General features: G+C 44.1%; 2 protein-coding genes across 5 annotated transcripts in view; one reads left to right on the top strand and one right to left on the bottom strand.

Moving 5' to 3' along the window:
• The window catches only part of FAM228A (family with sequence similarity 228 member A), a 35,109-nt gene extending 31,160 nt beyond the window's left edge, over positions 1-3,949 (top strand). For both annotated transcript variants that reach the window (XM_030920729.1, XM_030920730.1), the window contains one exon: positions 3,896-3,949. In XM_030920729.1, the coding sequence (XP_030776589.1) occupies positions 3,896-3,931 (36 nt within the window). In that variant the 3' untranslated portion in view covers positions 3,932-3,949. The remainder of the gene's footprint in view (positions 1-3,895) is intronic.
• Positions 1-25,973, bottom strand: part of ITSN2 (intersectin 2) — a 152,577-nt gene that overhangs the window by 7,520 nt on the left and 119,084 nt on the right. For all 3 annotated transcript variants that reach the window (XM_010358494.2, XM_030920726.1, XM_030920727.1), the window contains 5 exons: positions 10,293-10,414; positions 7,266-7,372; positions 5,560-5,743; positions 2,222-2,320; positions 312-479 (listed from right to left, as the gene is read on the bottom strand). In XM_010358494.2, coding sequence (XP_010356796.1) covers positions 312-479; positions 2,222-2,320; positions 5,560-5,743; positions 7,266-7,372; positions 10,293-10,414 — 680 coding nt within the window. The remainder of the gene's footprint in view (positions 1-311; positions 480-2,221; positions 2,321-5,559; positions 5,744-7,265; positions 7,373-10,292; positions 10,415-25,973) is intronic.

Below are 25,973 nucleotides of genomic sequence, written 5' to 3'. Positions count from 1 at the left end.
CTCAACTAAAAATACAAAAATTATCTGGGCATCGTGGCAGATGCCTGTAGTCCCAGCTACTCGGGAGATGGAGGCTGGAGAAGCGAAGCTTGCAGTGAGCCGAGATGATCTCGCCACTGCACTCCAGCCTGGGCGACAGAATGAGACTCCGTCTCAAAAAAAAGAAAAAAAAAAAGAGCCTTTGCAGGGCCAGGGTGGTGAGTCCACGCAGGCTGCCTGAGGTGGAGACTGTCCATGCGAGGGAAGGCTCGGAGCTGGTTCCCCGCCCACAGCCTCCCTGGGGGCGCACGGCTTAACCGCACAGGCCTGACCTCCGCGAGGCTTTCGCACTGCACGTGCGCCTGGATCCACTCCAGTCGGTCCGAGTTTTCCTTCTCCCGAACTCCCTCATTCACTTGAGAGCACAGCTCCTCTGCCCGCTCGAGGGCCAGCTTTAGGGAGGAATGGTCCGCGTGGCTCTCCGGGGTGTTCTCCAGAATCTGGAAGAGAGTGGGCAGCGTCACGTGGGAGGAGCTGCCCTGCGTCTCTCACCCGCCCACGGGGACCCTAGCTGGACCGCTCCGCCAACCCCCCGTTATGGGCTGCTTCCATGCCCTGAAGTGCGGTGGGGAACACGACGACACTTTCCGCCCTTGAGAAACTCGTACTCCCACACGTTCGTGAGGACACAGGGACAGGTAACGCTGCTGCGACAAGGTGACAGTGCTAAACGGATCAAGGCTCTGAACTGTGTGGGTCTCTGGTTGCTCTCTGACTGGCTCCTGGTAATAGGCGGGAGCCGCCCTACTCCTCCCGAAATTTAAGCCATGTAAGGGCGAGCCCTCCAGAGTAAACTGGCTGCAGCTGTGGTAAGCGTGAACTTGCTGAATAACAATGGTTCATAACAATTTGGGGGTCACTGATCCTTTTGAAAATACCTGATGAAAGCAATGACTCCCCTGCCACAGGAAAAATACAATAAAATCACATTGTCAGCATGTGGAAGAAATGCATTCTGTTCATTCTGAAGCGATTTCAAACGACACATGCTGCAACTGTGAATGGGTAGAGGCCAGAACACAAACGCGTGTGGTCCCTCCAGAAATTACGGGCCATCACCAGACGCCCCCTGTCTGGACTCTCTCACTCTAGTCGGATGAGTCCACAGTCCTTCGTTTACAATTCTAAAATGCAGAAAAGCCTGAGAGCCTAAAGGTTTTACTCAGTATCTATTTGGTGGCAAAATCTAACCTAAACAGAAGAGATATATTTACTTATTCTACTTACAGTGATTGTTCCTATGTTTCACTGTAGGAATATTAGTGTGTCTGGTTATAAGTGCTGCCCTAAGGCTCAATTGAGGAGTCATATATTATATGGTATTTGAACTACATTCCGAATTCTGAAACACATCTGGCCCCAAGTATTTCAATGAAGGGGCTGTGAACCTGCATATGGTTTAGTACAGGCATCTATCACATGAGGTCTATGTTGAGGAAGCTAACAGACCAAAAGTCAAGGAATCATCAATAGAAGTAACAGGCTTATCACATGCCTGCTGTTTTTCTTTGTAAGTTACTGTAATCAATGGTTAATTGTGGCATAATCTTTTGTAAAGTCTGCCTGTTCCTTAGAAGGCTTATGGGCTCAAGAGGGCCATATTGCTTATGGAAAAGAAAGCCGGAAGGAATTTTGAAGGAATGTCAAAGCCGAATACAGTGAGGGACACAAATGAACTCTGTTTAGGACGTGCCAAGTGGAGCCTCCTGGGACATCTAGGAAAGGTGTTCAGGGGTGGATGGAGGCAGATCTCAGAGGAAAGACGGGAGTCTAAGGTTGCTCTGGTCTCTCTCTGGGTTCCAGATGGGCTCCAAAACTGGAGACCTGGAGGGGCCTTTCCCTGCCTGGACAAGTACACTTATGACTTTGAGATGCTGGGGAGTTTCTTGGAAGGCGGATGACAGGTTACCCAAGTGACACTGGATTCCTCTCTCATTTGCCCACTTCAAGGATTCGGCGTGTTTCTGTGTGCGCGCACACACACACACACACACACACACACACACACACACACACACACACACACGCGTCTGGTCCCCAGGACAGTGGGATCGCTTTTGCGGCGTCACACTGTGTGCAGGGTAAGGTGGCATGGTCAGAGGCTCCCTGAGGATCTGGCCTCTGTGGACCTCAGCGCGTCCTGTTCCTAACTCAGACCCCACCGCCCGGCCTGCACACTCACGCTTCTGATGAGCAGTGGGTAGCGGGTGATCCTCTGCATGGGTTTCAGCAGGAAGCTGGAGAGGGGCATTCCTTTACACCGCGGGTCAGATGCCAGCTTCTGCAAAACAACAGCGAGGCTCGTGAGGAAATCACAGCTCCGACCACAGGAAGCATTGGTCTTTGATCACCTTTTAGATTTCACATTTCTTTTATTTATTTATGTTTCTCCTTGTCTTACTGTTTTATAATTTTTTTAGGTGCATGTTTTATTTTTATTTTAAAACATGTATATATTCACAACATAGAACTGTAATTTTGCTACACTGATACTTTGCACTGTAGTAAAGTGAGGGCCTTCAACTTTCTTTTAATAACTCAGGATCTAAAATGATACCTATTGGGTTCACAGTAGGAATATCTCACCTCACGTGCCAAGCCCAGCGGATGCTTCTCAGCTTTCTCACGAATGTGAGAGCCTATGCTGGGACTGTCCCCGCCCTGTCTTCTCGGGGCTGATTCACACTCGACCCTCAAGACTCAAGTCCTGCTTCCCCTTGTCCAGGCTCTCCCCTGGGACACCTTCCCTCCTTTCCAGGACCCTCCCTGGCCACACCACATGTGCACCAGGTGATACAGGGAGAGGCATCGTGTTTCAGTGTCTCTATTCCACACCCGACTGAACGCCAGGCCCAGGGCCCACATCTTACTTGCCTCTACCTCTAGCACTGGTACACCGCCCAGAGAGAGCGGCTGCTGCTCTGGGATGGCAGCTTTTAATGGCGGAAAAGTACACTCGCTGTAACCTACCTAGTCATTGCCCCACGACTGGATATTTAAACTGCCCCCTTTTGTTTTGGCCATATCTGTATATGTTGCTGTCACAAGCATCTTCGTGCTTATTTTCATATTTTTCTGAGTCTTTTTAAAAGTAACATTTTAGAACACAGCTTATTGCTAGATTTTGCTTTTTAAGGTAAGCTATGGCAGGCCTTTCATTATGAGGCAGTATTTTTATTTATTTTTACTATTGTTACAATTGTGATGACACTGAAATCCTATTTACATCATTATTGTTTTAAAACATGCACATATACTAACAATTCTCAGTTTATCTCATTATTCTGATGAACGTTTAAGTCTATGATCTTGGTGTCCATGTTTCTTCCAGTTCATTTCGAGGCAACTCCCCGCCTCCTACCCTTACCACAAATTGAAGGGCTCTGTCCTCAGTGCCTTATATTGAATCATTTTTGCATCCCTGAGATCATAAGGAAAAATACGATAATCATTTATTGAATGCTAATAATAATGTGTTGGCATCTGAGTTAAAGTCCTTTAAAAGTATTGTATGATAATCTCCTTTTATAGATGAGGGGACTGAAGGCTCCTACATGTTAAATAAATTGCCTCTGGTCACACAATTAGAGCCTGTCTTGTTCTAAGCATGGTATGCTATAGCCTCCTGGGATAATCCTATTTGGTTATGATAGACTCTTCTTTTCGTGTAATGCTTAATTTTATGAACTCTTACTTTAAGAGTTTAACAGCTGTATTTGTAAAAGATAGTGGGTTTTAACTTAAACAGGCCTGGAATCATGGCTACTTTTGTTTTATAGAATGAACTACATGACCTCTCTACTTTTTCCTGTGATCTGTAACAGTTTGTATAATATAGAATAATCTATTCTTTTAGAGTTGGAAAGAATTCAGTGTTAAATCCATCAAGTGAACCCAGCTCCTTTTTGGGGTAAGTTTCTCAATTTTCTCCTTGGTTAATAGTATCTTAATAGTAAGATTTTCTATTTTTAAAAGATTTTCTATTCTTATTGAGCCAGTTTTCAAGTTTTAATAGAAAATTACACATTTTGTTCATGTTTTCACATTTGTTAGCATGTCTTTTGGAATTACATGCGCTTTAATTTAAGAGATCTCCTTACATCCATTCTGACTGTTACTTGTGTTTTTTCCTTTTTCTATTAGATTCCTCAGTTATATTTTATTACTTCTCTTCAACATACCAGTTCTTGGATATATTGATATAATTTGTGCTTTTTATCTTTATTATTTCCTCCATTTTCCTTTTGGAATTTCTATTTTCTGCCTAAACATCTTTATAGTTTATTCTTATTTTCTATTCTTTTGTGACAATGAAAATGTTTAAATTATGTACTCTCTCCCTTAAGTACTGATATGGCTGTTTAATAGATCCCAATATGCAGTATTTCATGAACAAAAAAACCCAACAGGAAATATGAAAAAAAGCCAGAAAACAGATTTTACTTTCTATTTCCTTACCATTTTAACAGCTATAATAATAGTTTCTACTACTGAACAACATTAATGCAAATGACTTATCAAAATGTGACTTTCTATTGTGATAACTTGTACAAAGGATGTTGTTGACTCATTACATTATACACAGTGTTTCTCTCTGAGTACAGCTGTAACTTTACTTTTCATGTTTAACTTGTGACGTGGCATCATGGAACCGATCCTTTCTTCTTCTGCTCATCAGTTTCTGGAAGCTTTGATGACATCTGTGCACACTTCTGGTATATGTACAGGATCACAGATACGCATTTTATATATTACCCTAATTCCTGTTTCCTATTCTCATTTCCTTTTGTCCCAGTTTATTCATCTAGTTATTTTAAATTTTATCTTGTTGCATTTTATACGTTTGAGTAAGCTATTTTAGGGCCGGGTACGGTAGCTTACACCTGTAATCCCAGCACTTTGGGAGGCCAAGGTGGGCAGATCACCCGAGGTCAGGAGTTCGAAATCAACCTGGCCAACATGGTGAAAACCCATCTCTACTAAAAATACAAAAAGTAGCCAGGCATAGTGGCACATGCCTATAATCCCAGCTACTCTGGAGGCTGAGGTAGGAGAATCTCTTGAACCCGGGAGGCAGAGGTTGCAGTGAGCCAAGATCACACCACTGCACTCCAGCCTGGGCAACAGAGCGAGATTCTGTTTCAAAAAAGAAAAAGAAAAAAAGTAAGCTATTTTATACTCTTTCTGGAATAAGATAGGTATTAAATGAATGCAATTTACAAAATTAAGAAAGTGACATTCCGGGTGTTTCTTGGGAGTATACAGTAGCTGATAAGTAAGTATGCTTAAAAAAAAAAAACATTCTGTTATTAGATGGGGAAAAAGTTATGGTCCCAGTGCCAGGAAGAAATCAGGTCTACAAAAAGGCGACACAAAACAATGGGAAAATTATCTGCCGTCCTGGTGTTTCCTTTGATGCGGATGCCCTTCTCCATTGCCGGGATTCCCGGCTGGGCTATTGTGTGCTGTTGCCCCCGGCCTCAGAAGGAGCCTGCCATGCAAGGCCCAGAGTGGAATTACCTTTAAAAATTCTTTGAAGTCTGTGTCTTCATCTGTCTTCTGCTGTAGCAGAGCTGCTCCATTAAGCTGGCAGCTGCAGAACCTGATGTAGGCCTGCATGTGGGACAGCTCAGCTGCCAGGATGTCCCCAACCATCTGCACGGGCATCTTCTCGCCCCCGGTCTTCTTCCGCACCCGCAAAGCCCTGCAAAGAACACGCTCTCATTCTGTGTTTCTAAGTGAATGTCTCAGCTAATTGAAGGATGAATCCCATGGCAGATGGCAGAGCAATGGTAAAGATAACCAGTGAGTTACCTGAGAACCTCTGGCACTGGGAAGGAAAAGTCGAGAGGAAGAGGAGATAGCCTGGGCCAAAAGCTTTGCTGGTCAAGCCAACCTGGGTGTGATGTTAGCAAAGGAAAAAAAAGTAAATAAAGTCCATACACTTGTGTGGGCCGGGCACTGTGGCTCACGCCTCTAATCCCAGCATTTTGGGAGGCCAAGGCAAGAAGATTGCTTGAGCCCAGGAGTTCGAGACCAGCCTGGGGAAACATAGTGAGACCCTGTCTCTACAAAAAATGAAAAATTAGCTGGGCATGGTGGTGCACACCTATAGTTCCAGCTATTCCAGAGGCTAAGGTGGGAGAATCGATTGAGCCCAGGAGTTCAAGAGTGCAATGAGCTATGATCACGCCACTGCACTGCAGTCTGGGTGACAGAGTGAGAGCTTGCCTCTAAAAATAATAAAAATAAAAATAAAATTTAAAAACATACACTTGGGTGGCTGGGCATGGTGGCTCACGCCTGTAATCCCAGCACTTTGGGAGGCCGAGGCAGGTGGATCACGGGGTCAGGAGATTGAGACCATCCTGGCTGACACGGTGAAACCCCGTCTCTACTAAAAATACAAAAAATTAGCCAGGCGTGGTGGCGGGCGCCTGTGGTCCCAGCTACTCGGGAGGCTGAGGCGGGAGAATGGCGTGAACCCGGGAGGTGGAGGTTGCAGTGAGCTGAGATCGTGTCACTGCACTCCAGCCTGGGAGACAGAGCGAGACCCCATCTCAAAAAAAAAAAAAAAAAAAAAAAAAAAAATACACTTGGGTGTTTCAAGGCCTTTAGAATTGTTTTGGTTTCACCTTAGCTTCTTGCAAAGTTTCTTTTAAAAGATTCTAACTTGTTCTCAGTTGAACCATGAAGGAAATTTTCAGTCTGTAAGAGAAAAAAGGGAGCAGGAGCCGCAGGGGCCAGGGGTGGAGGCAGAGGGGCACTATCTCCGAGGGAAGCTGGGACTGCTCATCCTCTCTTGGGGGCCTGTCCTCACAGCCACGAAGGATGGACAGTCACCCCAACAACAGAACCTACATGGGGATGGAGACTTAGGAGACCACCAAACTAGGCAGTTTTACCTGCACTGCGAGCTGCAGCTCTCCTCTGACTCTTCTGCCCTGCCAGGGTCAAGGACATCTTATATCTTGGAATCATAGATTGATATGTGGTGTAATGATTTAATCTTTTCTTTACCAAAATATTTTGTTATATTTCTTTACTTTCTTCAATACTTATGTATCTTACAGTCACAGGACATTTCATCAAATGATAATAAAATAACAAGCCTGAGGGAGCGGCTGAAGTTCCTTTGCTAAGAAGCCACTGCAGAGGGTTTTGTGTGAGTCTCAGTCTGGGGCCTTTGGGGTCAGCGGCAATGACCGGTGATGCTCAGGACTCACTTCAGCAGCTTCGTGTTGGACATGATGAGCTCTTTCCAGTTAACAAAAATCAGGGCCATCTCCCCTTCAGTGAGAAAGCCTGACTCTGCCATGCGTTTCTGAAAAACCTAAAGTCAAAACATAGAAAAACTAGTTAGCTTAAGTGTGGATACACAGCCTACGTGTGGTCTAAATCAAACAGTGTCTTCATAAACTGAATCTAATCAGATCAAACAGTGTCTTCATAAACTGAAGCTAATCATCCAAGTAAGTATACTTATGACACATTTTATATTGCATAATGTTCTTTCTTTTTGCTAGCGTAGCTCCTATCAAGGCTGATTCCAAGGACTGAATCTAGTAATCTCCTGGTTAAGAGGAGATTGTCAGATTTCTCTCTTAGGGATGTTATGAAGGTTAAATAGAGCCAAAGGCATAAACACCTATGCACTGTATGAGCTTGCAGAATTGAGAAAGCAGGCCATTGTTAGGTGGAGCATCTCAGAGTTCTAGACAACAATTGATGAGACATTCAACGGGAGAACCAGAGTAACAACTTATGCCACCCCTAACATAACTCTAAGCAGATGTGGGTTTCAGAAGTTGGCTCCTGAGGAAGAAATAATAATACTCTACATCTGTATTACATGGCACTTGAGGATTTACAAAGCACTGATATGTACAGATACGCAGATGCTTGTGTGTGTGTACACGCATGCGTGTGTGTTTGCAGGGTTCTCAATTAGCTTCACGGGTGATAGAGGTGACACCGAGTCAGGTGTTACTATTCCCAGTTGACCCATGAAGAAGTAAAGGCTCAGAATGAGACTTGCTCAAGGTCACAAAGACTGAGAACCACAATTCAACCCTTTTTGATTCTAAATCTGAGTTTCTACTGCATAACTGAGATTCCTAGGGAATGAATGACTGTAAACACCTTAAGGAAATAGAGAAGTTATCTGAGACACTCTTCTCCTATGTCATCTTCCCAAAATGCCCACGACATGCTGCTCTCTATTAGAATCGCGCAAAGCTCTCCACTGGCCGTGTGCTGAGACGCAGACTCCTCCTGGAGGTTCCAGGGCCTATGAGACCTGCCCCCTGCCGACCTCACCAGCCTGGCCCTCAGCTCCTTCACACTCCAGTCACCCTGGATGGCCTGTAGGCCCCTGAATCCCTCCATACATGCCGTCCCACTTCTGTTTCCTCCTCCTGGAGGAGCAAACTTGTCCTTGTCCAAAGCGTAACTGGGAATTCCTTCCTGGCTGGGGTGGTCACTACACCCCGGTTTCAGCCTTGCTGGCCCCACTGTACCTCTCTCCATCTGCCAGGACTCTGACCTCCTGGGGGACAAGAACTGTCTTTCATCTCTGTTCTCTGGCATAGCCCTTTGCACATCGTGGTTTGTAATTCATGTTTACTGATTTGAGTTGAACATGGATTCACAGAATTCAAGTAAAAGTGCTGGGCACTCTCTAAAGAGAGTTTTACAGTTCCAAATCACACTGGAGACACCAGGCCACTCCTGTGAGAGCAGCCCTGGAAAGACGGCCGGCCTGCTCAGAGGCTGCTGTGGAGGGACAGAGAAGTGTCTGGCTGTCCATCTGTTTGTTTATTCGCTGATTCGTTCATGCCCCTCTAGCCATCCATGTAGCTGCTTTGTGCCGGGCTTGGTGAGGTAAACAGATGGGAATAAGATGGTCAGGCCTCTGGGAACCTTCGTGAGGATGGTCATAAGAAGTCCTCACCTGTGAACGGCGCTTTTCGCCCTGAATCCCGGACCCGGACCTGACGCTTCACTCCTCAGAGTAAGGGGCAAGCACCCAGCGCCTGCTCACCTCTGTCCTAGTGTTAGGGAGACCGCCACACCTACTTACAGTCCCTTAGGATTGGAATCTGACCAGCAGCAGGGCTGATCCTTGCAGGGGGTCAAAGTGATGGGCTTTTCTTCTAGGCCATCTGTCCTGGCCAGAGAGGTGCAGACATAAACACACCCAACTCACTGACTGCTTACGGAAAGGCCGAGCAAGGGCCAGGATAAGTTGTGGGAACACAGGATGGAGGCTGCACAGTCTCTGCTCTCAGGGAGCCACAGGCTTGTGGGGAAGACAGATATCACCAACTGAGAAATGCCATATAGTGCGCATGGGAGGGAACAAGTATTCCATGTCTGGATATCCCAGGCATTAGGCCTGTGTTTAAGGTGGAGAGTGAATCCAGGGCAGGGCTTGCTGGGGAACAGACGCAGAAGGATGCAGCCTCTGCTCCATTCTGCTATGAAAGGCATGGCCAGGTTATACGTTGCACCCGTTGGGTATGTGGGGGTGGGGGGCGCCTGTTCTTTTCAGGTGGTTTGTTAATTTAACTGGTCTTCTCACCTGAGGGTCAGTATACTGGGAACTGAAAGGCATGGGAACGAAGGTATAAAAGAAATAGAAAGTCTTATTTTGTTCACTGAAGCACAAATCATTTTAAAGTGCTAGTTGAATAAGGATAGCTGTTACCAGCATAGAGGTCACTGGTATAAACAAACAGTAGCTCTATGATATTTGGGAACTATTTTACAGTATGCTCCCATTGGGTTTTCCAAACGATACAAACATGAGGTGAACACTTTCACCGTTTCACAGTTCCTCCAGAGATACCAGTTTACGAACATGTCAGATGTTAAAACAGATATTAGGCAAATATCCGAGGAAGCTATGGTCTGCCGTAGGCCCTTCCCATCCACTCTATCCCCGTCCTTCCTTGATGGGGCTCCTGCCACATCCGGCGAAGCCATGCGAATGCCCTCTTGTTCTCCCACTTCACTCTGAGTGACCTCATCTGAGGGAAGAGCTCATTAGAGACTTTCAATTTGAAGCATTATCCGGCAGGCAGAGATGGCATTTGGAGGGTGTGAGAGCTTCCGTCCCAATTTGTGAATTCACACATCAAAAGTGCTGCATTGCTTTGCCTCTGCGTGGAAGCAGCCCTGAGTCTGGTTCCCACCATCTCTCGTGGGAGACAGCAGATACCCCGAGAGCCCGCCAGCAGCGGCCTCCTCACCTCGACGACGAGCTGAAGGTCCGCCATGTACCGCTCTTCGGTCTGAATCAGCTCGTGAATATGGCCCTGCCTCTTCCTCTCAATCGGCTGCATTGTGTCCAGGGTTTGCAGATCAGCACACCCTGTGGAAAAAACAGGGTACTTTAAAATATTACTTTAGTCAACTTTGTAGAAAACAGACATTTGTCAGCAGACATGCTGGGTTTACAAATGCTGCTTTGAAAGAATGACGCAGCCTTAAAAAGAGCGCTGCTAACTTCTGCAGAGCGGCGTGCGTAAGCGGAGAGTTGGCATTAATGAGCCGGCACTCACAGCTCCAAAGCGGCAAATCAGCAATGTCTGTAACGTTTCAATGTGCTCCTAATTTCTTTTCAGAACTGTGCAGAGCATGTGAAGAATCTCACCATCTCAAGACATTTTTCGAAGTTACTGAAATGATTAAATGAATCAGATGCTTCAGACCACTCCAAACTGCAGGTCATAAGCCATTACTGGGTCATTATATCATTTTGGTTTTTAAAATGCTGGTCAGGCCCAGCATTAAAAAATAAATAAACAGAAATTACCATGCATATGGCTTTCGTAAATCTTGTGAAATGTTTAGTTGTATATGTGTTCGAAATGTAAAATAGATTTCTCACGGTGAGCTACTGGTAAAGAAATGAGAAACATGTCTCCAGATTTCTCAAAGGAAAGTTCTAAGGTTATAACACCTGCAATTCCCAGATCCCGGTAATTCCCAGAAGACCACTGCCTCCTCTCACTAGAACAAATAACTCCTGAGACACTGCCGATATCCAGCCACAAATGACAGGAAAGCCACAAGCAGCCTCGCATCAGGGTGAGAGGTACTGCATTCACTTTGGATCAATTTACAGGCACATCAGAGCTGAACTAGATGTCAAACTATGAAGTGACATAATTCCAGAGTCACTTAACAAGTGGCTGAGGGCTTGTCTATACACAGTGATGTGGTGAAATACCTCAGGATACCCTTCTTAGAAAAAAAAAAGCAAAAGTAGTGGAAGTTGTCAGAATCAAAATGGAGTCACTTGTGTTAAAAATCCTGACAAAGGGCCAGGGAAGGTCATGAAGAGAGAGTTCTCATCCATGAATGCTTGATAACTAGAACTATCACAAAAGACTGCAAAACCACAAACTTGCATGAAGGCCATGGTGACCTTACACAAAAACCTAGTCCTGCAAAGGTTATCTGCCCAGCAACTGCCTGTCCAACCTCGGACTGGTGCCACCCTTCTTATTGATTCTCACGGCCAAGGTTAATTTTATATGTATATATATATAAAATTATGTGATCCTCTTCATTTTTCCTTTAAAAAGTTTTGTTGGCCGGGCGCGGTGGCTCAAGCCTGTAATCCCAGCACTTTGGGAGGCCGAGACGGGTGGATCACGAGGTCAGGAGATCGAGACCATCCTGGCTAACACGGTGAAACCCCGTCTCTACTAAAAAATACAAAAAACTAGCCGGGCTAGGTGGCGGGCGCCTGTAGTCCCAGCTACTCGGGAGGCTGAGGCAGGAGAATAGCATAAACCCGGGAGGCAGAGCTTGCAGTGAGCCGAGATCGCGCCACTGCACTCCAGCCTGGGTGACGGTGCGAGACTCCATCTCAAAAAAAAAAAAAAAAGTTTTGTCCTCCTTTACCTCTCTGAATATGCACCTGTTGGCATGCATATTCCCACTGCAATAACTATTTTTTGGGGGGGGGGGGGGCGGGGACAGAGTCTTGCTCTGTCACCCAGGCTGGAGTACAGTGTTACAATCTCGGCTCACTGCAACCTCCGACTTCCGGGTTCAAGTGATTCTTCTGCCTCAGCCTCCTGAGTGGCTGGGATTACAGGCGCACACCACCACGCCCAGCTAATTTTTGTATTTTTAGTAGAGACGGGGTTTCACCATATTGGCCAGGCTGGTCTGGATCTCCTGACCTCGTGATCCGCCCACTTTGGCCTCCCAAAGTGCTGGAATTACAGGCATAAGCCCCGCGCCCAGTGCAATAACTATTCTAAATGAACATCAGTTTATCTTAGAGTCTCCCTCTCTGTCTTCATTTAGGTTGACAGCATGTAGGTACCCAGCAAGCTACAACATGAGGCAGCAAGTGCTTGTGTCGGAAAACTGGGAAAGAGACGAATGAAGTAGGGAAGACCTTCTGTAGCGAAGGCAATTAGGAAGGGCAGCAGAGGGAAGGCGCACCCCTGCACCTGCCAGGACACTGTGCATCCAGCAGGGTGTGTTGCTCTTTCTAATTTCCTTTGCATTTGCATATATTTTGTATGGATCTGGGCTTACAGACAGTTCTAAGGAAGACAGCTTTTCTATATCCTACAGATGTTGCCAACAGCTTTAAAGAAATTACTCCCACAGAGAACAACAACAAGAAATAATAGGACAGGTTATGTTTGGTGTTTCTAAAAAGAAATCATAGACTGGATGTGATGCCTGTAATCCCAGCACTGTGGGAGTCTGAGGCGGGAGGATCACTCGTGCCTAGGAGGTGAAGACCAGCCTGGGCAACAAAGTGAGACTCTTGTCTCTACCAAAAAAAAAAAAAAAAAAAAAAAAAAAAAAGCCAGGTGCGGTGCCACGTGCCTATAGTCCCAGCTACTTGGGAGGCAAAGGCTGGGAGGAGTGCTTGAGTCTGAGAGTTCAAGTTTGCAGTGAGCCGTGACTGCACCACTGTACTCTAGGCTAGATAACTGAGTGAGACCGTTTCAAAAAAAAGAAAAGAAAAGAAAGGAACAGGGGAAAGAAAGGAAAAAGTGAATGTAAGGGGAAAGGGAAGGGGAGGGGAGGGGAGGAAGGAAAGAAAGAAGGGAAGGGAAGGGAGGAAGGGAAAGAAAAGGAAAGGAAAGGGGAAAGGAAGAAAGAGAAACGAAAAAGAAAAGAAAGAGAAATAAATCATAATGCCACTGTCATGTTCAAAATTGTTAAGCTTTTAGGGGGACAGTATTTTATTATCTTCTGCCAGGGGAAACTGCAGAGTGACTGAGTGTTAAACACAGGCTAATCCAAACGTCTGCTTGATGAGGCTGTGGAGCAGGGAGGAGAGGCTTGGTGACCAGACTCCTGGCGAAATGGCTCTGATCCTGATATGATCCAGTGGTGCTACTCGGTGTGGCCAGGTGATTGATGGAGGGAACTCAGGCCAGTTTCCAAGGTTGCCCCACCTCCCACACCAGTGTCTTACAAACTTCATGTTCTGCTTTCAAGACTTTTGCCACATCCACATTCCATCTCTATTATTATTTACTTAATATTTTTCTCTAAACGTATTCATGTTTGAAGTTAAATGTGCTCATTATGTTTCTTCTAATAATCATTAAAGCAAATATGTAATCATTCAAATAAAACAGGTCCATTTTGTGTACCACTGCGTTGAGTACCATGAGGATACAACTATCACACTTGGGAAACAATGATTTACATTAAAAACCACAAGTACCGGCCCCTGTATCTGGAATCATACCTTGGAATAATAGGAAGAACCTCAGATATTTGTTTCTAAAGCTGGACTATACATTGCATTAGCTTTAGCAGGATACTGTGGGGACACCCTGGCATGCCATGCCTAGCTGACCCTTTTGCATTTCATCACGATGGCTCTTTGACTTTTTTTTTTTTTGAGACAGTCTCACTGTGTGGCCCAGGCTGGAGTGCAGTGGTCTGATCTCGGCTCACTACAGCCTCCGCCTCCCGGGTTTGAACGATTCTCCTGCCTCAGTCTCCGAGTAGCTGGGACTACAGGTGCCCGCCACCACGCCCAGCTAATTTTTGTATTTTTAGTAGAGACGGGGTCTCGCCATGTTGGCCAGGCTGGTCTTGAACTACTGGCCTCAAGTGCTCTGCCCATCTCGGCCTCCTGAACTGCTGGGATTTACAGGCATGAGCCACCGTGCCTGGCCTGCTCTTAAATTTTTACCCTCTGTTTAAGTTTCCAACCCAACTCCTACCCTCACTTTCAGACGTTCTTACCTCTGATGTCAGGGTAAAAGTAAAGACACAAGGCCCCTCTTCCTCCCCTCTGTCTGTCCACTTGTCCCTGTGTGTCCTTCCTGAGTCAGGGAAGGAAGGGTCCTGTTTCTTTCTAAAGCTAGTCTGTAACTGGCCTCTCCTCCAGGGCCCCTCCCTTTCCTTCGAGCTTCTATGTTCACTCTTCACCGTTTCCTTCTCAGCCTATAAACTTTGCAAAGTGTCCCTCTTACCCCACTGTTTGAAACCAACCAACAAGCACCCTTCCTCCAACCCTGCCCCCTCCTCAGCACCGCCTTTCTTTGGTCTCACTGGCAAATGCCACTGGAGGGGTTTATACCCATGGCCAACTCTCGCCAGCTCTCCCTGTCACATCTCCACTCGGGATTCTGGTTTCTGCCCCACCGCCCCTGACACTGCTCTTGGGAAGGTAACGATGACCTCGGCATTGCCAAGTTCAGCGACCCCTTCTGAGCTTGCACCCTCCTCTGCCGGCCCACAGCACGGGTGCCTTGGATGAGAGGCCTTTTTGGAGGCTCGAGTCTGCCTCTCTCAGCCCCTGCACCTCTCCTCTTCTTGATGTTTCCTTCTGTCTTGTGCCTCTGCCGGCTGCCCGGCTCTCTGCTCCCCAGTCCAGCACATGTCAAAATAGGCTCCTGACACTCCTGTCCTGTGCAGTCAGATGAATCCAGACAATGAAGCAGACTGTGTATCTCGCTCGCAGGGCCCCAGTGCACATGAGCTTATTAGGCAGTGAGAAACTCTGTGCTACAGAAAAATTTGATGAGCTCAGAGTTCCCAACACGTATTCGACCACAGAATCCTCTTTTTTTTGAGAGGAGGGAGGGTAAAATCTTTTTTGTCCTGAGAAAAGTCCTGATAAACGGAGGAATTCGGGTCTTATGGATGGGATACACCCCTTTGCCACCCTCTATACCTGCATTGTCAATAGAGTAGCCCTTAGCAACCTGTGACCACTGCACACATGCAGGGTGACTGCTCCAAATAAAGACGTGCTGTCAGTGTCAAACACACACTCCATTCGGAAGACCTGTTCCAGAAAAACGGAAATGGGAAATGCTGCATTCATAATATACTGATTGCATATTGAAAAGATATTTTGGATAGATTGGATGAAGTAAAAATATAAACATTAATTTCATCTGTTTCTTCTGATTTTTCTAAGGTGGCTACTGAAAAATTTTCAGTTACATATGGGGCTGCATTTGTGACTCACACTTGATTTCTATTGAACAGCTCAAGCCAGCCACCACATATTTTGTGTTCCTTCCCTCACAAACGTTCAACAGCTTTCATTATTTGCAGAATGAAGTCCTAATTCGGTGGCAGAGGCTCCAGAGTCTCCAGAAGCCAGCCTCGGCCTACCTTTCCAGCCTCAGCTCTGACTACGCTGCCCGCCTTTCCTCCCCCAGCCTCATAGGCTGCACACACTTTCCACAGCTCTGCTGTTTTTGCTCCTGTTGTATCCTCTGTCCACACCTCATTCTCCACAAAGAACCATCCTTCTTTGGGGAAAACCTTCCCTGTCCCTCTGACACCTACCCCCAGACCTGCCTCTCCTTTGCATTTCCACGGTACTGGTTTGTATCTGTATTTTAACATTACTGTCGTCTAACTGGTGCTGTTGTTAATCTGTGTAGTTAGTGTGTCTGTGGCTCTCACTGCAGATTAGGGACTGTGTCTAACACGTTTCTGTAATAGCAAGCTGAGCACAGAGTTTTGGCTGCCAGCAGTCAGGGAATATTTGTTGGGGGTAGAATATTGTGTTGCCCAGGTCCATTTCTCTCCTTTTTCCTGTTCTGCTCTGGGCTGCAAAAAAGCCAACCCTGCAGGCTGTTTTTTCTAAGATTCTGTTCTAGTTGGCCTCTGCCTAGGTTTGACCAATGAGAAGAAACTCTGGCAGGACACTGAATATTACAGGGTGGAGTAGGAAAAATGTCCTCTCTCCAGAAGAGTGACATGATTAAAAAGTTTTCTGTCTGTTAAGTAATGAATGGAAATGCTGGGCTTGCATCTTACACAAACTTGGAGTTCAAGAATTCAGATGAATTAACACAAAAAGTGGCCAGGTGTGGTGGCTCACACCTGTAATCCAGAGCACTTTGGGAGGCCGAGGTGGGCAGATCACTTGAGGTCAGGAGTTCGATTAGTGGTAAATGCACTCAGACTTTGTCTGAAAATGTGTTTATAATTTCTTTCTCATCCGTGAATTAGATTTCCAGCTGGACAGTCATTTTCTGTGTTGTGTGTTATGTGAGGCCAGTCTAATGGCTGTTCATGTGGTTATTCTGGTTTTTCTTGGTGCTCACTTGGGTCTGAGCACAAAGGAATTGATATTACTGTAGAAAAATGTTTACTGAATGTAGGTGGAAAATTACACATTTAACATTATTTTCAGCTATTTCACTTTAAAGCAAAAGAACTTCCTAATCTCCCCAGGTAGCCTCCTCTGTTATTTTACTTGACCTATTGCTAACATTTAGTAGAGATGAAACCCCGTCTCTAGTAAAAATACAAAAATTAGCCAAGCGTGGTGGCATCCACCTGTAGTCCCAGCTACTTGGGAGGCTGAGCCAGGAGAATCACTTAAACCTGGGAGGCAGAGGCTGCAGTGAGCTGAGATTGTGTCACTGCACTCCAGCCTGGGCGATAGAACAAGACTCCATCTCAAAAAAAGAAAAAGAAAAAGAAAAAAGCACAAAAATTGGTCGCCCACTGGGGATACCCTTAGGGTGACTGGCCAAAGGAATGGTGCAACTGGCCTGGAGGGCCGCACTCACAACTTTGGTTCCACAAGATTCCACAGAAAAACCAAGTCTCGTTAAAGATAAGCTCAAAGTATGAAAAAAAAATTACAAAAAACAGGAAAAAAATCCACCATAAATTAAAAAATGAGGATTAGAACACCAAGAACATATGATAGAACAAAAATACACATGGAGATGTAAAATATATATGTTTAACATTAACTCAAGACACATAATGAAGGGCTTGAAGCCATAGGTAGTCTATTAAAATAAAGAATAAGCAGAGTTGAAAAAGAATAAAAATGGCAAATATTGTCATGGAAATGATATATTAATAGATAAAATAGCAGATTAAACACATCCCAGGAATTAGTAAACCTAAAAACAGATCTGAAGAATTACTTAAAATGCAGCCCAGAAAGAAACAGCGATGGAAGGCTGGGCATGGTGTCTCATGCCTGTAATCTGAGCACTTTGGGAGGCTGAGGCAGGTGGATCACCTGAGGTCAGGAGTTCAAGACCAGCCTGACCAACAGGGTGAACCGTCTCTACTAAAATACAAAAAATTAGCTGGGCATGGTGGCAGGTGCCTGTAATCCCAGCTACTCAGGAGGCTGAGGCAGGGGAATTGCTTGAACCCGGGAGGTGGAGGCTGCCATGAGCCAAGATAGTCATGCCATTGCACTCCAGCCTGGGCAACAGAGTGAGACTCTGTCTCAAAAAAAAAAAAAAAAAAAAGATGGAAAACATACAATGGAGGTTAAGAGACACAGAGGACAGAATGACAAGGCCCAACATACATCTGACAGGTAGTCTAGGAGAAGGGAATAGAAACAATTGAGAGAGGTAATATTGATTATAATGGCTGAGACTTTTCTAGAATTGAAGAATGATACAATGTCCCAAATTCAGAACAATGGCTTCTGATTAGGAAAAAATCAAAAACAAATCCATACCAGAACACCAAAGAGGGAAGAAAAAACATGATTAAACAGTCACAAAGAAAAACCAGAGTAACCACATGAACGGCAATTAGACTGGCCTCATATAACACACAACACAGGGAAAATGACTGTCCAGCTGGAAATCTAATTCACAGATGAGAGAGAAATAAACACATTTTCAGACAAAGTCTGAGTGCATTTACCACTAATAGACATGACTGGAAAAACTGTTAAAAGATGTATTTCAGGAAGAAGGAAATTACATAAGAAGGAAAGATAAAAGAGATATGAGTAATGGTGAGCCAAAATACTAGTAAATGTGTAAGAAATCAAACTAATCACTGACTGTATGAAACAACAATAATAATGACTAAGTTGGCAGGTATAAATACAAGGTGAAGTTAAAACACAAAAATATAATAACATGAAAGACAGAAGAGAATCATTAGCGATAGATCATCCTTGCATTGATCAGGAGAAGAGATATTGATCAAAGGTAAACACGTATGTTAAAAACGGAAAGGTAACCACTCAAAGAACAGACATGGAATACATAATTTCCCAACCAGTAGAGGGCAATACAAGAAACAAAGACACTTAATCAGTGTAACAGAAGTCCCTATGTCAGCAGAACAAAAAGGCAAAGAAAATGCCTGGTAAATAGAAAATACATAATAAAATAGATACAAATAAAAGTATTAAATTGTTTTAATCAATGTAAATGGCCTAAATCTGTCAGTGAAAAGAGAGGCTCTGGATTAAAAATCAGGTCAAAGAAATGGTGGAAGTAGTGGGCTAGAAAAAGCTATCCAAATAAAAATTCTAAAAGCAACTGGGGAGGTTTTATTACAACAGACAAATTAGGCTTTACAGACCCATATGAGATGGTAGAAACAATTCACCAGGAACAAGAATAATTCTGATCTTATTTGCAACTAACAGGAAAGCCTCAAAGTGTAAAATAAAAAACTAAGACCCGTACCCCACCTCCCTTCAAAAGAAAAACAAAAAGAAAAAACTGACATATCTATAATCATAGTAGTAGAGTTTAATATAGTTCTCTCAATGAAAATTAATGAGAATATGAAATATTTGAACACTATTACCAAGGTTAACATATGAACACACATACGAGAGACTATACATTCTTTTGAAGAGCCCATAGAACCAGGCCAGGGGTGCTGGCTCACGCCTGTAATCCCAGCACTTTGGGAGGCCGAGGTGGGCAGATCACTTGAGGTTAGGAGTTCGAGACCAGCCTGGCCAACATGGCGAAACCCCATCTCTACTAAAAATCCAAAAATTAGCTGTGTGTGGTGATGGGCGCCTGTAATCCCAGCTACTCAGGAGGCCGAGGTGTGAGAATCTCTTGAACCCAGGAGGCACAGGTTGTAGTGAGCCAAGATTGTGCCATTGCACTCTAGCCTGGGTGACAGAGTAAGACACTGTCTCAACAACAACACAAAGAACCCATAGAACCAATTTCAATAAACACCAAGGAATCGATATTACTGTAGAAAAATGTTTACTGAATGAAGCTGGAAAATTACACATTTAACATTATTTTCAGATATTTCACTTTAAAACAAAAGAACTTCCTAATCTCCCCAGGTAGCCTCCTCTGTTATTTACTTGCTAATGTCTGTGATGCTGATGACCCCTCCTCGTGAGATCCTTTTTCACTGTCTTCCAGGTCACCACCTTGCCTCTCCTCATATTATCCTCCCACCTCACTGGTCTGCCCTCCCACGGTTCCTTTGCTCGTTCCTCCTCAACTCTCCAGACTTCTAAAGTCGCAGTGCTCTAAGGTTCAGTCCTTGGAACTTTCCTCTACATACTCAGAGCCTTGGTGACCTCGTTCATTCTCAGGGCTTATTTATGTACTGACAGGCTCCCAAATTTCTACTCCAGCCTGAACATCTTCTCTGAACCTCTTCCCATGTTCTGCTGCATACTCAGTATCCCCATTCAGATGTCTAAAAGGCACATCACAGTAACATCAAAAGCCAAACCCCTAATCATCTCCCAACCTGCTCCTCTGATTTTCCACCTCAGTGGATGGCAGTATCATCTCTCCAGCTGCTCAGGCCACGGGATACTTCTCACACTTCACATTCAATCCACCTGTGGGCTCCATCTTCACAATACATCCAGATCACTTCTCACACGTCCCCCACGGCCGTCCTGATCCAAGTTATCATCTTGTGCTTGGATTACTGAACTAGCTTTCCAGTGGATCTCCTGGCTTCTGATCCCTTCCCCCTCTTTAATCTGGCAAGGCAGATCAATACTGTTAAAACACGTCAGATCATGTCACTCCTTTAATTAAAACCCTTGGCCGGGTGCGGTGGCTCGCGTCTGTAATCCCAGAGCTTTGGGAGGCCGAGGCAGGTGGATCACCTGAGGTCAAGAATTGGAGACCAGCCTGGCCAACATGGTGGAATCTGGTCTCTACTAAAAATATAAAAATTAGCTGGGCATGGTGCTGGGCACCTGTAATCCCAGCTACTTGGGAGGCTGAGGCTGCAGAATCACTTGAACCCAGGAGGCAGAGGTTGCAGTGACCGGAGACTGCACCATTGCACTCCAGCCTGGGCGACAAGAGTGAAACTCTGTCTCAAAAAAAAAAAAGAAATAAAAATAATAAAAATAACAAAAACTCTCCAATGGGTTCTTCTCACTCCAAGCAAAAGCCAAAGTTCTTATAAATAGCCCACAAGAACCTAAACAATCTCCCTTATTTCCTAGGTCACACCCAGACCCTCGCTTCCTCCTTCTCTCCTACTCTTCCCTCCATTTCCACCGCACAGGCCTCTGCACTATTCCTCAGGCACCACAGGATGCTCCTGCTTCAGGGATTTTGTATGTGCTACCCCCTCTGCCCAGAATATCTTCCAGATATCCACACGGCTCCCTCCAGATATCCTCACACCCCTCCAGTCTCTGCCCCCCGTCACCATCTCAGAGAGGCTTCATCTGAGTATTTTATTCAAAGTAAAATCCCTCTGGATCCACCTCCCTGCAGAACTCCTGTTCCCCTTCCCTGCTTTATTTTTCTAAGACACTACACACTTCATTTTGTTTGTTTTCTGTTTTAGCCTACTCAAACACCAGCTCCAAGATGGCAGCAATTTTTGTTTGTTTTATAATTTGCCACATCCCCAGTGTCTGACACACAGGAGGGCTTTAATCAGCATTTATGGAACGTGATGTGAAGATAAACTCTGAGCTTCAGGAGACGGTACAGCAGTGTTAACTATAGGCAGTCAGAGAAACTGACGAAAACTTCCTGGTAGGTCCTTTCTGGTAGACAGGAAGAGTGGGCAAAGAGGAAAGATGAGAGATCATGGCTACTATCATGTTCCCAGAGGAATAATTAGTAGTGGGCTGGGCCACAAGACCCATCCCCATGCTGTGGGAGGATGTGGAGACTGAGAGACAAGTTATGAATCATAAGTAAGTCGCACCACAGTTGGGAACCACTCTTCCAAGTTACAGTGCAAGCAAGAATAAGCAGCAAACAAGAGATGCCTAGGAAAGGAGAGGGGAAAGATCTGGGCAGATTCCAGGAGGTAAAGGACAAAAGACAATCTGTGATGACGAACACAGAGAGTGCTTGTTCAGATTATGTCACAAGTCCCAGAAAAGTCCTTGCCCATTTGGAGGAGAGCAGTGCCAGTGAACAATGCTGTTCTCTGTGTGCCCAATTATGCAGCCAGAGTATCACATAATGGTTTCCAGTTATACTGTAAAGCTCAGTGAAAAGAGGAGACTTTAACAGTAAATCTACATGAATAAACTGCATTTTCTGAAGGCTATCTTTTTATTGAAGTTTTATCAGGACACTAGAAAATTACAAGATATTTTATTTTGTAAAAGAAGAGCTTCTCATCCACATAGCAAATATTTATTGAGTACCGGGTAGCATGCTTCCACCACAAAGCCAAAGATACTTGTTTTTACTTTTGGAAATTTAAATAATTACTGAACAAATTTCTAAATGCATGTCTTTTTGAGGCCTGTCAAGTTCTACTCCATTAGGAGCTATGTTGCTCATGTAAGCACAAAAAGGAAAGAAGTTCAGATCATATTTTAATGTTGCAGACCATCAGAAAGTCAACTATTTGGCTCAGAAAATAGTCATATTCTAGAATTTCCAAAAGCAACTGTATTGACAAGTGCAAGATAAAGAAAAATTTTATTGGTTTTATTTTTACTTTTGAATTTACTATAAAAGGTCATAAGCCTAAGACAGCAACAACCTCCTAATGATAGACAAAAGGGCAGACCTGGCCTCACAGAGCAGTTAGTTCAGGCTAAACTCTGCAGCAACCTTCTAACCTGCCAGACTTGTACCATGACTCAAGTGAGGGAGTTCATGTGAGATGCAGGATATAGAATATTATAAAGAGATATCATGAAATAGTACTTTCAATTCTAATAAAAATAACTGTACCAATATGTATATACTGATTTACAACCCCTGAACAATCCTCTGAATAACAGATAACAACTCTGACCCCTGCTCTGTAAGTAAATAGAGAATCTGAAGCTTGGTGGTGAAGAGACTTACCAGAGAAATTAAGAGCTACTACATATCTAAATCTAGGTAACTTGTTTCAAGTCTTATATTTTGTAATGGCAGGCCATTTAAAATGGTGCTTACATTGCAATCACTGGAGATTCCATGTATAAACCTACCAGGTCCTAAGCTTGGTGAACTGAATTTGAAAGGCAAAAAAGGTTTAGGATAAATATTCTGAATGCCAAAACCCAAAGCAATGAAAAAGCAAACAAGGCCTTTACTCTCCTTTAACTCTTTGTTATGTCTAAGTGACATAATTGTTCCCTTACACACCCTTCTGCTCTGTCACACACACAGGCCCTTGTATCTAATAGCCAGTTCCAAATAAACTGTTCCATGCACTGTAGCACTTTGTATGAGTACACCAATTACTATAGCTCTGTCCTTGGGCAGTAGGGGTTTCATATGCACATATATATTTTTTCTTAGTATTACTGAACAGCTTAGGACACCATTAATCTTCCCCAGTGGTATGTTCATATGACTCATATCTTCCACTTGTTTATGACTACATACATAATTGGAGACTTCGCCCCAAATTGCTGAGTTTAGGACACACAAATTCTATAGCACTGTCTGACTCTGACTTCAGGTGGCTAATGGATGACCACTGGTGACACAGGGATCCCAGTGGCAGGTTCTTCGGTACCCTGGAATGTACCTTGACCAGCTTGGATTCATTTAAAGCAGTTAATTTTCTTCACCCTCCATCTTGCAATTAACTGATGTCTGTTCTGCTTTTGTGGTTGGGAATAAGAGCAGCTCCCAGTTAATGGAAAGCAGCATGAGAGAATTTTGAGTCAGTTCTCAAAATTCATGAGAGAGTTCTGGAGTCAGATCTGGACGCGAGTTCCAACTCTACTACTTACTCAGACAACCCAAATGATTAGTTCATCACAGCAAATGTTTACTAAACGTTAGCTGTTATTTCTAGTATCTATTATGTGTCAGATATTAAACTAGTGCTTTACAAACCCCTTAAGTCTCATATGCAGTGTGGGTATTATTATTCTCACTTATACGGACCAGGCTAAGGCTAGGAGGGGTGAGCTGGCTGAGACAGGAATCAAAGCAATCCTCCCACTATACTTCCCACTGCACTCATTTATCGTTCTCTTTGAAAGAGTAAGTGATTTTTGCCTTTTGACAAGCATTAAAACGTCTCTCTGAAGAATGTCCTTCATAATTTGTTGTTCTTTAAAGCAAAGTTTAAAAAGTGATTCTAAAACTGATTCTAAAAGTTTATACGGAGAGGCAAAGACCCAGAATAGCCAACACAAAATTAAACGAGAAGAATAAAATTAAAGAACTGACACTACCTGACCTCAAGACTTACTATAAAGCTGCAGTAATCAACACAGTGTGGTACTGGCAAAAGAATACACAAATAGATCAATGAATCAGAATAGAGTCCAGAAATAGACCCATATAAATAGAGTCGACTGACCTTTGACAAAGGAGCAAAGGCAATACAATGTGGCAAAGATAGTCTTTTCAATAAATGATGCTGGAACAACTGGGCATCCAAATGCCAAAAAAAAAATTTCTTTAAAATGAAATGTAGACACAGGCCTCTACTCTTCACAAAACTTAACTCAAAATGCATCACAAACCTAAATTTGAAACACAAAACCATAACGCTCCTAGAAAATAACGTAAGAGAGAATCTAGATAACCTTGGGCTCAGTGATGACTCTTCAGATATGATACCGAAGACACAGTCCATGAAAGAAAGAGTTGATAGGGCTGAACTTCATTAAACGTAAAAACTTTCGTCCTGGCCGGGCGCGGTGGCTCAAGCCTGTAATCCCAGCACTTTGGGAGGCCGAGACGGGCGGATCACGAGGTCAGGAGATCGAGACCATCCTGGCTAAGATAGTGAAACCCCGTCTCTACTAAAAATACAAAAAACTAGCCGGGCGACCTGGCGGGCGCCTGTAGTCCCAGCTACTCGGGAGGCTGAGACAGGAGAATGGCGTGAACCCGGGAGGCGGAGCTTGCAGTGAGCTGAGAGCCGGCCACTGCACTCCAGCCTGGGCGACAGAGCGAGACTCCGTCTCAAAAAAAAAAAAAAAAAAAAAAAAAAAAAAAAAAAAAACTTTCGTCCTGCAAAAGATGTGGTCAAGAGAATGGGAAGACAAGGCACAGACTGGAAAAAAACTTGCAAAAGACATATCTGATAAAGAACTATTATTCAAAATATGGAAAGAACTCTTAAAAGTCAACAATAAGAAAACAAAAAACGGGCCAAAGACCTTAATAGATGCCTCACTGAAAAAGATATGCAGATGGCAAAAAAGCATATAAAAAGATGCTTTACATCCTATGTCGTTGGGAAAATGCAAATTAAAACAAAAATGAGATACCACTACACACCTGTTAGAATGGCCAGAATCCATAACACTGACACCATCAAATGCTGGCAAAGATGTGGAACAACAGGAACCCTCATTCATTGCCGGTGGGAATGCAAAATGGTACAGCCGCTTTGGAAGACAGTTTGCCATTTACAAAACTAAACATACTCTTAAACTCTCTGATCCAGCAGCAATCACACACCTGGGTATTGACCCAAAGGAAATGAAAACTGACGTCCACACAAAAGCCTGCACACAGATATTTATAACAGCTTCATTCAGAATTGCCAAAATTTGGAAGGAATCACAGTATCTTTCAGTGAGTGGATAAATGTGGTACACCCAGACAATGAAGTATTATTTAGCATTGAAACGAAAGGATCAAGCCATGAAAAGATATGGAGGAAACTTACATGCCTATTACTAAGTGAAAGAAGCCAATCTGAAAAGGCTGCGTACTGTATGATTCCAATCATATGATATTCTGGGAAGGGCAAAACTATGGAGACAGTAAAAAGATCAGTGGTTGCCAGGGGATGCAGGGAGAGCGAGCTGACCAGGTAGAGCACAGAGGATTTTTAGGGTAGTGAAAATACTCTGTATGACACTGTGATGCTAGCTATACATCATTACTCATTTGTACAATCCCACAGAACGCACAGCACCAAGACTGAACCTTAATGTAAACTACAGACTTTGAGAATGACATGATGCAGGTGCATCAATTGTAACAAATGTACTGCTCCGGTGGGGTTGTTGTTAATAGGGGAGGCTATGCCTGTGTCAGGGCAAGGGACATATGGGATATCTCTGTGCCTTCCTCTCAATTTTGCTGTGAACCTAAAACTACTCTAAAAAATAAAGTATTTTAAGAAAGTGATTATGAAGACAAATAATTTTAAAACGGGCAAAGGATCTGAATAGACGTATCTCCAAAGAAGGTATACAAATGGCCAACAAGCACATGAAAAAATGCCCAATATCATTAGTCATCGGGGAAATACACATCAAAACCACAATGAGATGTCACTTTATG

The sequence above is a fragment of the Rhinopithecus roxellana genome, chromosome 17, assembly GCF_007565055.1.
Source record: "Rhinopithecus roxellana isolate Shanxi Qingling chromosome 17, ASM756505v1, whole genome shotgun sequence".
Taxonomy (NCBI): Eukaryota; Metazoa; Chordata; class Mammalia; order Primates; family Cercopithecidae; genus Rhinopithecus; species Rhinopithecus roxellana.
The sequence above is the reverse complement of the archived record's forward strand: the minus strand, read 5'-3'. Positions and strand labels throughout refer to the sequence as shown.